The 12,753-nt window shown below is 35.9% G+C and overlaps 1 protein-coding gene and 1 long non-coding RNA gene across 2 annotated transcripts in view; one reads left to right on the top strand and one right to left on the bottom strand.

Moving 5' to 3' along the window:
- The window catches only part of LOC307001772, a 43,403-nt gene that overhangs the window by 25,730 nt on the left and 4,920 nt on the right, over positions 1-12,753 (top strand). Inside the window, exon 3 of the long non-coding RNA XR_013798319.1 lies at positions 3,672-3,798. This is a non-coding gene — a long non-coding RNA (uncharacterized lncRNA). The remainder of the gene's footprint in view (positions 1-3,671; positions 3,799-12,753) is intronic.
- ifih1 (interferon induced with helicase C domain 1) overlaps positions 127-12,753 on the bottom strand; it is a 28,742-nt gene continuing 16,115 nt past the window's right edge. Inside the window, exons 8-16 of the mRNA XM_079618686.1 lie at positions 12,267-12,371; positions 10,025-10,148; positions 7,085-7,300; positions 5,669-5,925; positions 5,435-5,584; positions 3,568-3,729; positions 3,293-3,486; positions 3,081-3,174; positions 127-821 (exon numbers count right to left, since the gene is read on the bottom strand). Coding sequence (XP_079474812.1) covers positions 621-821; positions 3,081-3,174; positions 3,293-3,486; positions 3,568-3,729; positions 5,435-5,584; positions 5,669-5,925; positions 7,085-7,300; positions 10,025-10,148; positions 12,267-12,371 — 1,503 coding nt within the window. The 3' untranslated portion in view covers positions 127-620. The remainder of the gene's footprint in view (positions 822-3,080; positions 3,175-3,292; positions 3,487-3,567; positions 3,730-5,434; positions 5,585-5,668; positions 5,926-7,084; positions 7,301-10,024; positions 10,149-12,266; positions 12,372-12,753) is intronic.

Here is a 12,753-nt window from a genome sequence, read left to right as displayed (position 1 = left end):
ACAGGTGTGTGAGAGACTTTGTGTCACACTCTTCCCTGATGGTCCATCTCTTTTTGTCCATGAACGCACGATTCATAATCAAAGACTGTTCATGCTTGAAAGAGAAAACAGATGACACATTAAGGGTCATTTTAATGTAAAGTATTTATAGCACATTTTATGCTAATCCTCAAGAGATAAATCTGTATGAAAACACTTGGGACAAAATTAGTGCTTGTGACAGACAGCATTTTCAAAGCTTCACAGTGGTTTTACATGCATTAAATGTTACAGTTGAAAAGCCCAGACTGTAAAATCAATCAAAATGTCTTCATTCAGAGCAGTTTTAGTGAATGTAGTTTGCTGATGAGTGGCTCTGATGCAAACCTGCTTTTTGGCTTACAATACTTTCCCCTGATTCCTCTTTGCAAAGTCATATTCAAGAAATGAAACAATAAGAAATAAGTAATCTGGTACATTAGAACCACCACTAGAAGTGCCACTTGAGATTCAATATTGACCTGTTTCATGTTGAGAAGTGCCAGTGCTTACAATACAACAGACTTGGTAGACTATGCATAATTTTACAGGCTATGACATTTGATTGGCTGTGTCACAGATGAGTTTGAACATGTTCATTTTCAGTCGACGTCCATGTCTTCTTCGTCTGAGTCCTCTACAAGCAGATCGGCGTGTTGTGTGTAGTCAAATGCAGGGAATCTTATGGGCAGCTCGCTCCATTTGCTGAAGGTCTTCTTCTTGGAGCCGTACGTGACCACAAAGTTCTTGATATGGAGGCAGGGACACTCAATGCTTTTATACAGCATCATCGAGCCCCATTGCTGCGCAGGAACCAGACAAAACAGAAGATTTAAAACAAATGCATACTTAAGGAAATGCATACAGTTTGCTATTTTACTATACTGTCTATTTGCAGTGATTTTGTTGCCAATATTTAGTATAAAACATTTTGAATCTATTTGTCTACTTTGAAAAACATTAAAAAGCTTTACATTATTTTAAAGGGGCTACATGTAGAAATCAGAAACCCTTGTTATTAGCGACACCGGTGGCCGTTAAATGAACTTCATCCAACATTTTATAGAGCTGGTAAGTCCCGCCCCCTCCGTAAAACCCTGCTGGACCTCAAAGTTGAAAAACCGTCAATGCAAGTGAATGGGAGAAAATAATTATTTTCTGGTCCCGTTTGAATTGTGCCATGAATGTGAATATATGTTGTCTGTGAATTTTTTATATAATCTTTCATGTTACAAGTTTGACAGTATATGGTATGATTCGTCGGCTAGCAGTTGTGGAAAAGACATAACGAGAAAGACTACATGTCGCCTATGTGACGTCACCGCATAAAGTTGACTTACCCGTGATTTTCGCCAACCTCAACGATTTTGTCCTCTCCCTGAAAGAAGGCGGTGAAGTGCACCAAAGACACAGCCATGTCTAGCGGGATCCGTGAGCTAGAGCCGTGAGCTAGTGGTGTTGACGTTTCAAACGCGTCGAAAGCAGCGAAGAGTTGTAGTCCACAAAGTGCTCTCACACAAAGTCTACCCGTATCAAACTTCTACCCGCTAAATTGTAGCATTCTTCACACGAAAGATTATATAAAAAATTCACAGACAACATATGTTCACATTCATGGCACAATTCAAACGGGACCAGAAAATAATTATTTTCTCCCATTCACTTGCATTGACGCTTTTTCAACTTTGAGGTCCAGCGGGGTTAGCGGAGGAGCGGGACTTACCAGCTCTATTGCTCACATGCGTGCAGACGTAACATACAAGAGACTGAACGTGATTCAATCCACCGATATACTCACGGCGAAGTTCCTTTTCGTTCTTTGCTTAGAAAATAAAGAGAAGTTGGAAATACTTTTGCAGCGATATATTGTTAACTAACATCTAGACGCCGTCCACGCGATGTTTAGATGAGTATGTAAATATGTTCTGTGCGCTGTCCTCTCAATAACATGATGAATACAACAAACGGCAGCGTTGAGAAAGCATCTGATCATAGAGATGTGGAGATGTGTGTACCAGCCCTGAGATTCACTGGCATCATGACGACTGATGAGCTCACTGTTATTATAGTTTGATTATTAAGTATATTTGAGACTATAGACTGCATAGATCTGGCAATGTGAGACTATAGATTGAATGAATCAGTTTTCTTTGCATGACACATTGACGTTACAGAATGGCTCTGTCAGCATTATCCTGAACATTGTATAAGCGTTAGTTTCATGTGTCATTGAACGGAAGAGAGACTCGGGAGTATAAACGTCACATCATTTGGATTTTCACGGCAAAAACGTCCCGAGCCCTTAACATGAAAATCAGTCATTAAAGCACTACTTACATAGACAACCTTGGAAGTCTGGGAAGTCTCGGTTTTTTTTTTTTTTTTTCTCTCGTTACAAGCGGTTCACACATCATCAATAAAAAAGTGATTGATACATGAAAATTCTTTCATATAGCCCCTTTAATCATGTTGTGTGTATATGTGTATGTATGATATGCGTATATATATTAGGGCTGTGAAACGATTAATCGCATCCAAAATAAAAGTTTGTTTACATAATAAATATGCGTGTACTGTGTATAATTATTTTGTATATATAAATACACACACGTGCATGTATATATTTAAGAAAAATGTGTTATGTATAACATACATTTAGTTTTCCTAAATTTATATACAAGCATGTGTGTGTATATATGGTAAATGGTAAATGGACTGCATTTATATAGCGCTTTCACAGACCCAATGGCCACCAAAGCGCTTTACATTTTATACATTATATATACACACAATATACAAAATAATTATACACAGTACACACACATTTATTATGTAAACACAAACTTTTATTTTGGATGCGATTAATCGTTTCACAGCCCTAATATAAAAATAAAAAAAATAATATATATATATATCGTTTTAATCATGCATTTATAAATATATCAGCTTGGCCGTAATGTGGTTCAGTTGAGTTCACAGTTGTGTAATGAGTCAAACTGAATGTAGCCAAAACACAGTTATGATCAGCAGTAATGTGAAGACGGTTTGACGTCAGCACGCACCTGTCCGCAGTTTTTGCACGCTATGACTCCGTTGGTCTCGTAGTCCAAGAGCCGCTCCTGCAGTGACGTGTTCTCTCGGACTATAAACAGCTTACTGCAAACGTCAACATTTATTTGACCATTATCATGCAGGATAAACATAATTTGCATCATCAGTATTCATATATCGGAGTTTTCTGAGAATGCAAAAAAAGGTATTTGTGAGTTTTCACCTAAACTGCTCGTTGACATTGACGTGGTGCATGTTCTCGATGATCTCGAGGTGTTCTCCAGAGCACACGAACACACTGCACTGCCTGCAGCTCAGGCTGATTTTAGACGGCGACTCCTTCATCAATCCCTTCTGCTGCTGCTTCTTTATCTTGACCTTCTCCTCAATTATGGCCTGGATCTGAAACTCTCGGATCTACACAAAACCAAATAACGTTTCTTTTGTGAGGAATGTTGGAGTGTGTTATTTTCTACAGTCGTTGAAGTAGAAGCTCACTTTCTTCTCGTAGTCGGCTCGATTCATCTTGCAGACTTTGGCGATGGCTTTGCTCATCATTTTCTCCCTGTATTCGTTAACGCTCTCTCTCTCTGCCACCCCAGACCCTGCCTCGGCCACGAGTGTGTAACTGCTGTCCTCCGCTCGTCCTCGACCGCGGGCCTGTGGAGAGCCAAAGATCACAGATGCTTCAATCTCAGAAACAAGCACCACATCAGCAGTGTTCAATCCGTAAGTCTCTGAGCACTTAATTTGTCATTTTATAAGAAGTGATAGACTGAAATATTAGCAGATATAATCTTCCAAAATTCACCTTTGGCTAAGCCCCGCCCCCCTTAGTTACTATTGCTACGTCCGTCAACTTCAACTGGGCTCTGGTTTGGTATCAACATGGCTTATGCTGTGACTGCTCTTCCTGCTGACATTTTATCAAACTTTTATAAAGCAGCAAATAAAGTGTCCGATAGAAGTAGGCAAAAGGCGCTGCAGTGTGCGTTCGAAGGCTATATTCAAGACATACGGTGAAACGCAAGCAACAACAAGGCATCCAAATAGAGGCAAAAGCATAACGGTCACAGTCAAAAAATGAACCACGGCATATCCTAATGGAGACGGAGGCTGGGACTAACAATATCAGGAGAAACACTGTTCATGCAAAGCTGGGTAGGTCTCTATTCACTTCTATAATCATTATTACAAAGCAAACGGACTAGGCAAGTATAAAGTTGTATTTATTAGCAGCGTGTGCTAGCGGATCAACAATTAGGGTAGAGAACCGAAATCATAACCTAAACAGCATAAAACTGTCTAACTAGTATAACTTTACAGTAAGGTTAAAAGCTAAGTGTATCTTAGAGCACAAAAATGAGCTTGTTGATCTTGAGGGGTTTCGCTGACTGAGGATGTCCACACAGTTTAATCCAAAGTCAGGATTTGACTTCGGTTTTGGGAAGGGAAAAAAACGGACACCCCCCTCCAACCTCTCTGGGAAACGCGTATCTGTGTTACAAATGCCCCAGGCACAACGTTTAACCATATTTCTGATAAAACTACGACGGTAATAGCCTGCCGAGACCAAAAATATGAGACGCCTGTGTTAGTCAATGGAGCGCTGTGAAAAAGTGTCGGACCCTCTGTGGAGCTCGTTCTTGGCTGCGCTGTGATTGGTCAATCTACATTCTAGGGCGTGGCTTAGCCAAAGGCGAATTACGGCCATTTTAAAATTGCCCTCTAGTTAGAATGGTCATTCAGCCTAATGTCATTTTGTTCAAAGTTTTGAGTTTTTTTTATTTTGATTTAATATTGGGTAAGATAATGTATTAGTATAATTAAATTATGAAATTAAATTATTTGCTATAACTAAATTGCATCATACCTGTATACAAGAGCATTGCAGGTAAGACTCGAAAAATTACAATATCGTGCAAAAGTTCAACTTAAAAGGTGAAACTAATATATTATATAGACTATAAATTGAAAACCCCAAATTCAAAATTAGAATATTGTGAAAAGGTTTTCATAAGCTGTAAGCCATAATCATCAAAATTATAACAAATAAAGGCTTGAAATATCTCACTTTGCATGTAATGAGTCTATATAATATATTAGTTTAATCTTTTAAGTTGAATTACTGAAATAAATGAACTTTTGCACCATATTCAAATTTTTCGAGTTTCACCTGTAGTTTGCAACAACATACCAAATTACAAAATGTTCTAATCCTAACCTAACAGTCTGTTAATACTCTAAGTTAGTTGACATATTGTTGCAAAGTTACTTGTACAGTAGTTAGTGGAATTTCTAAAATGGACTAAAAATAAAGTGCAACCCAGCATCTTTAGAAATGAGCAATAATGTAAAATCAGACCTGAATCATGGCGACCTCATTGGTCACAAGGCAATAGCGTATGACGACGTTACACTCGGCGATGTCCAAGCCCTCTTCAGCCACAGTGGTGGCTATTAGCAGATTGATCTCTCCTTTACGAAACCTTTGCAACACATCCTTCTGCTCTGCCTGAAGACGGCAAGACATTACTTTATTCAATGGAATGCCTCAATCAACTTTTACATGAGACAGACACATGACTCAGTGACTTACAGCGGTCATGGGTTTCACCACACTCTGATCTCCACCACCGATCAGATAGCTGGCGCTGACTCGGACTTCATCAAACTTGGGGTTTTCTTGAATCCACTGGCACAGAGCGAGGGCGCTGAGGCGGGTCCGGGTGAATATGATGCCTCTCGCCACCGCTCTGGTGCTGAACTCCTTCAGGATGATGGTTTTCAGCTGGGCCAGATTATTATTCTCATACTCTGGCTTTCCCATCAACTCCTCCAGCTTCGCTTTTTTGTCTGTTGTGGATTAAAGAGGGTTTTTATAGTTACTAAAACCATAAGACTTTTTTTTGTCACTTGGAAAAAAATAAATGTATACATATATATTAGGGCTGTTAAACGAGTAATCGCGATTAATCACATCCAAAATAAAAGTTTGTTATTTTGTATATATAAATACACACACGTTCATGTAAAACTTGTTATTTATATAAAAAATATTTATAATTTATATATACCGGTAATATAAATTATATATAAATCTATATACAGTATATACATGCAAATATATACAAGAATGCGTGTGTGTGTATGTGTATATATATATATAATAAATGTGTGTGTACTGTGTATAATTATTTTATATATATATATATATGTATATATAATAAATAGTGTACTGTGTATAATTATTTTATATATATATATATATAATAAATGTGTGTGTACTGTGTATAATTATTTTATATATATATATATATATATAAAATAATTATACACAGTACACACACATTTATTATGTAAACACAAACTTTTATTTTGGATGCAATTAATCGTTTAACAGCCCTAATATATATGTATATATTATTTCATCCACGTTTGTTGGACAGTTGTATTGTAATGTAAAATTGTATTGTATGTAAAATCTACATAATTACAAAAAAAATTCTATTTAATTGTTTCGTCATTCGCAGTGCATCATGGGATGAGTAGTTAATCCCCACATTAAATAATTCAAGTACACTTGTCTTATACCTATTTTCTCTTAATTTTGTCAAGTGCTTTAATTAATGTTGTGATTCGTCTTGGTTTAGTGAATGATTTCTTAATATCTATAGTGAAAATTAATGTGGGGAAAAAAATCTTACGTAACCGGTAAAAAAAAAAAGGGTTATCATTAACTAAACAACAATTTAGTTAATAATATTTATTTAGACACAAATAATACGGGGACAACATGAGGACGAGTGAGTAAATGATGATCAAATATTCTGGTTGATCTGGTATATCAATACTAAAAAAAAATCTGAAACTGTTCCAATCCTCCTTTTCTGAGGTATCTATACACTGATATACACCACTAATCTTAATCTATATAAGTGGAGTACCACATTGACATATTTTCAAGGTATCGAACCGAAGTTGGAAATTCTAGTTTCATGACAACACTTAATACCTTTGAACAAAGTGAAGAGGAATCGTTCTGTGTCCGTGATTGTAACCGTGCCTTCCTCATCAGGGCTGGATTTGGTCTTCAGCTCTTCGTTGTGGTATTTGTTGAGGAAGCGGAAGGCGTCTGACATGCGTATGGTGTTGCTCTGATGAAGAGCCTCGTTGTAATGGCGGAGATGTTCAGCACACACACGCACCTTCTGGTTCTCTTCCTTAGCAGCTGGTGAACAACACACACAGTCAATATTCATAAACCAGTTCAACAATATAACTGCGTTAGCATGTCATCAGGGAGGTGGAAATGCTATTTCTACATCATAAAAAAAAAAATCCTATTTAATTGTTTCATCATTCGCAGTGCATCATGGGATGAGTAGTTAATTCCCACATTAAATAATTCAAGTACCCTTATTTTCTTATACCTATTTTCCACTTATTTTTGTCAAGTGCTTTAATGTTGTGATTTGTCTTGGTTTAGTGAATGATTTCTTAATATCTAAAGTGAAAATTAATGTGGGAAAAAAATCTTACGTAACCTAGGGGGTTATTATCATTAACTATGTACTTTTGTATTACATGAAATAAAATATACATTACCTGAAATAAAATATAAAAAAAATGTTTTATTTTAATTTCTAATTTTTGCTTGGTTTAAGTTAAATAATAATAAAAAATAATAATAAAAAAAAGCATTTTTTTGCATCATCAGATAAAACCTGTAACTGTAGTTTGCCTTTTGGCAAATAATTTTGTCAGATAAATACCTTACAAAGTGTTTAGTACGATTATTTCGACATTTTCTCTAAATTTTACGAGTTTTTTCTCGAAACACAATGACTTTATTTTCGAAATGTTATAAAGGTATTATTCTCAAGATTGTATTTTGACTTTTTTTTCCTCAAAATTTAACGAGTTTAATTTCACATTATAATGACTTTAATCTTGAGATGGTTTTATTTTTTTATTATTGCTTGGCCCTAATCCTCTTCTGTAGTTTAGTTCTTCCGTCATATTTAAAATATTTATTAAATAAATATAAAATATTTTCCTCATATTCTGATATTTTGTTGGGTCGTTAAAAACAAATTTTGGCCACTACTGTATAGACAGTATAGATATATATATATATATATATATACAAAATAAACAAATTAAGATAATTTTTTTTTTTTTGTTAACTTTAACTAAAACTAAAATGTAAATGTAAATCAATTAAAAAATATATATTCAAAAACTATGACAGCATATCAATACTAAAATAACACTGTAACCAAACCTGACTGTTAAGCTCTATACTAGTTAGTCAACCAACCTTTGAGGATGCTAATTATTATATGACAACTGGATCTGTTCAGTTATTCTGAACGTCTGAACACACTTCAGAAACTTAGTTGGAATTCACAGTAAAATAAAAGTCGCTTCCTTTGAAAACAGGAAAGAGACCGTTATTACTGCGGCTTATTGAAACACGTGTGCATGACTGTACTGGGTATTATAAAATTCTCATCATGACTTCCATATTATGGCGGTTAAGCGGTGGTTTGCCTGAAGCAGAGGACACACAGAGAGAGAAACCACATTTTAGTTAGAGCTTTTGCAAAAATCCTCACCCAACCAGGAAACCCTGCTTTAAAAGAAGAACGTTGCTCATAGTTACTGTATTTTAAGCACTCATTTCTGGAGATTGCAGAGGCAGATTTCCATGTGTTCTTCAATCTCTCTTGCACAACATAAAACACTTACAGAGAACAATATCTAGTCGTTTAAATACTTTTACAGCAGAGCAAACTAAACCAGCCAAACCACTTGAGATGTTTCATCACCCCATTAGCTGGTAGACGTCGTAAATACGCTTTTTACAGCCTTTTTTAAAGGATCCATGTATTCTAAAAAAAAAAATATTTTTTTGCAAGTGATATATTAAGTTGTTTGCAAATATTTAATTATATTATAACTGCAGCAGTCTTGTGCAAAATTCACTATTTCAGAATTGGCCTTCATTCAATTTATGTATTTGAATTTGAATTGACTCCGCCCCACAGGAAGTTGAATTTGAATGACAGGAAGTGGAATTAAATTCATGGCAATTCAAAGAAATTCCACACAGTCACACAACAGACAGAATGTGTTGAATCTCACACACATTCAGTGTTAGGAAGGTTACTTTACTAAATGTTATTAGTTACCCATTATAAATGTGGTTTGGATTACTTTATCAATTTCCTTTTAATTTGATTAGTAACTAATTGAATTACACATTGTACCTCAGTAATACTATTACATTAATTTTGTAATTTAATAACGTAATTTCATTACACGTAACTAGTCACTCCTCAACCCTGCATACAGTTTGTTCTAAAATATAGATAATGATCAAATTCTTGAAATAAATGACAATGTTGTTTAATTAATTGTGTTCCAATGTTGTTTTCATTTCAAAGTTATCAAATAACACAAAGTGCATAATGCAATCATATCTGACATATACTCTAAAGCTTCATTGTTAAACACTGCACTTAAAATATGTATATGAATTTTTTGAATTTGTATTGAATTGCAATTCTGATTTCTTTAATTCAAATTCGAATTGTAATTCTAGATCCTGTTTTTGGCATCAATTCAAATTCAAGAATTGTGTGCAAGCCTGAACTGTAGACCAGTGAGAGATTTACATGTTTGTGATTGTGTTTTTGTGGTGTCATCATCAGCCTATCAGCATCGTCTTAATCTAATATTATTAATCACATGACATTTACAGATAAGGCGATTGGCTTTAACAACCTACACCTGCATCGTCATAAGCAAAGGCGGCAGATTTCATAGAAATGGCACGATTTTTTGATTTTTAATAATTTCTATGACTTTTCCCTGATATTTCCAGGTTTTGAATGACCCAGTAATCCTCATTTCTTTTAAAAAGTGGAGTAAACGAGAGCTTTCTCACCATTTTGCTCTTTCTGCACCGCCCACTGCTCGTAGTTCTGTGTGCCGGGCTCACAGGTGGGCAGAAGATCAGCGTGTGTGTGGATTTCATCCATTATCTTCTTGATCACGTCTCCAAACGGGTCCTTTAACATGCAGTAGACAGACATTTTCAAATAATACACCTCTGAACTCAATGCTGACGTCATGTACAAACGTCACATTAATTGTTGACGGGGAAGAAGTCTTTAAATCTTTGTAGTGTTATTGTTGTTCATACAGATTTTTCTAGAAATATCTAAACATTTATTAAATGTGTGTGCATCATTTCTGCACCACTATTGGCAACAAACAGAATTGCACAAATCGAGACTGACACTGAATTCTTGAAAATTCACTCTCGTTTTCATTCAGTCCTTCAAGTGAGACTACATTAGTGGACAAATGTAGGGAATAGTGAATGAGGGCGATTTCGAACACCGCTAAAGAGGTCTGTTTCTTATTTTTATTTGATTTTTTTTACTAAAATGTAAAAGCTAGTGATATATTTAATGTTTAATTACAAAAATTAATTTGAAACCACCCAAAAACTCATTAAATATCTCAACTTTAGTTATTTAAAACAAGTCGGAGGTTATCCCAACTTTAAGGGTTTTATTCACAATGATTTTTTTATCAAATTCTTTTTGACAATCTTAATAAATAAAGAGAAGAACATTCTTAAGCATTTTTGGAATACAGAATATTCGAAACTTTTCTCTAAAGTAAGAAAATCTGAAGAAAATGGCAGTTAAAGGGATGGTTCGGAGTAATTTCAACCTAGGGTCCTTTGCATCATGACCTCGAGCCGAACAGAAGCTTTTTCCCCATTGGTGGAACATTATTAAAGTTCGAGCTTATTTAGAGATATCAGCCGAATGGCTTAGTGCAGGCGCTGACGGATCCGAAGGTTGTATCTGGTAAATTACTGCACTAATAATGCCTGGGATGGTACCAAACTTCTACAGTAGTACAAATATGTTCTGTACTCATAGAACGAGTCATTGGAAAGTAAGTACTGTACATCAGGAGTTTATTTAAATAACACTTGCCTGATGGCTTATGCTACCGCTAACCCGGACGTCGAGGTCACTTCCGTGATTTGGAAAAAGCCCGTAAAAGTCTCGGTGTTGCTGAAAAAGTTTTTTGGTATATCCAACATTTTTTATTATTATTTCCAAAGTGTTGACAACTTAGTGTTAACTAATAATTGTTGCAAACTGGTACTACCAACAAAATATTAGTGCATTCCTGGAACTGGGCGTCGTTACACGGCATCCTTATGCTCCTCTTTCTGCCAGGACTTTTCCCAAATCACGGAAGTGACCTCAACGTCCGGGGTAGCGGTAGCATAAGCCCTCGGTTCCCAACAGGGGGGTCGCGGCCCACAAGGGGGCCTCAGTGAGCTCTGTGGGGGGGTCGCGTCATATTTTGAAAAGTTGAGCAATGAGAAGTCCTTAACTTTTTTTCTGTTCAAAATGTATATAATGAGCGAGTTCATCATGAATCCATTTTCTAATCTGTGTTTTTGTCTTATCCTGAGCCACTATAGTACCCCTATAATAAGTGTCTACATTGGGACTATTTTACACGGGTTCGGATGCGCAGTAGCCCAGGACCTGCGTGACTCGTCATAGACGTACACAGAGAGAAGTAGTTCCGGCTACAATGTTCTTCCGAAAGACGCATTATTCTGTTAATAAACGCAAGTTTATTATCGCTCGCTATTGCGCCAAAAGCGTAAAAAATAAAGCCTCACAAATAACATGCAAGTATTGAGGCCCCAGACAGCAGTCATTTAGTAATAGCATATTCTTTATTATTTTTACCTACACCAGTGTGAATATTTTTATTGCATTTCAAATAGGGCCATTTTATAGGCTTACGTTTTTAAATTACAAGGGGCCTACTGATGTTTTTGTATTTTCAATATTATAGACTATTATTTGTGCATAAACATGTCTGGTTATAGTAAACATACCGTTTGTTTGAAAACAACATATTTTGTCATGCTTGCTGCAAGCTTACAAGAGCGATAATATCATTAAATGTGAAGGGGGGCCCTACAATATTTTCAAGGGAAAAAGGGAGTCTCAGACAAAAAAATGTCTCTAGGTCATGGTGCAAAGGACCCTAGGTTGAAATGACTCCGAACCATCCCTTTAAGAAGAATTTTAATCCTAAGAATATTTCATGAATCCATGACTCGCATGAAGTGGAATTACCTTCTTCCGCCCTTCTGCTCTTGCAATCCTTTTGAACGGCGTTTTGGCCTCTTCTTCTCCTAAAGTCTTAGTTTTTATTGTGTAGGCGTCCAAGTTGGCGCAGATCTGCAATTCATCAGAATAATGAATGAACTCACAGTTCTAGGTTGTAGATGACTAACAGATGAGCTGTGAAACGATCAGTAACATCACACATCACGGGACTCAAACTGACCTTGACTGATTTACTACCAATCACGAACAGCAAAACTCACTTTTGCATTGGTTTTGATTCTTGAATTATCCGTCAGAATCAGTTCAAGACTGATATCCAGCTCATATGAATCATTTTGTGAATCAGACTACATTGGTTGCGCTATGTTTCTTGTGTAGCACTTTATTTTACAGTCCTGTACATACTATGTACTTATAGTTATTACAATAACTAGATACTAACCCTGAACCTAAACCTAACATTAACCCATGTAGTTATATTAACCAGTACTTT

This window comes from Phoxinus phoxinus (genome assembly GCF_949152265.1).
Source record: "Phoxinus phoxinus genome assembly, chromosome: 7".
NCBI classification, from domain to species: Eukaryota; Metazoa; Chordata; class Actinopteri; order Cypriniformes; family Leuciscidae; genus Phoxinus; species Phoxinus phoxinus.
This window is presented reverse-complemented; position numbering and strand designations above follow the sequence as displayed.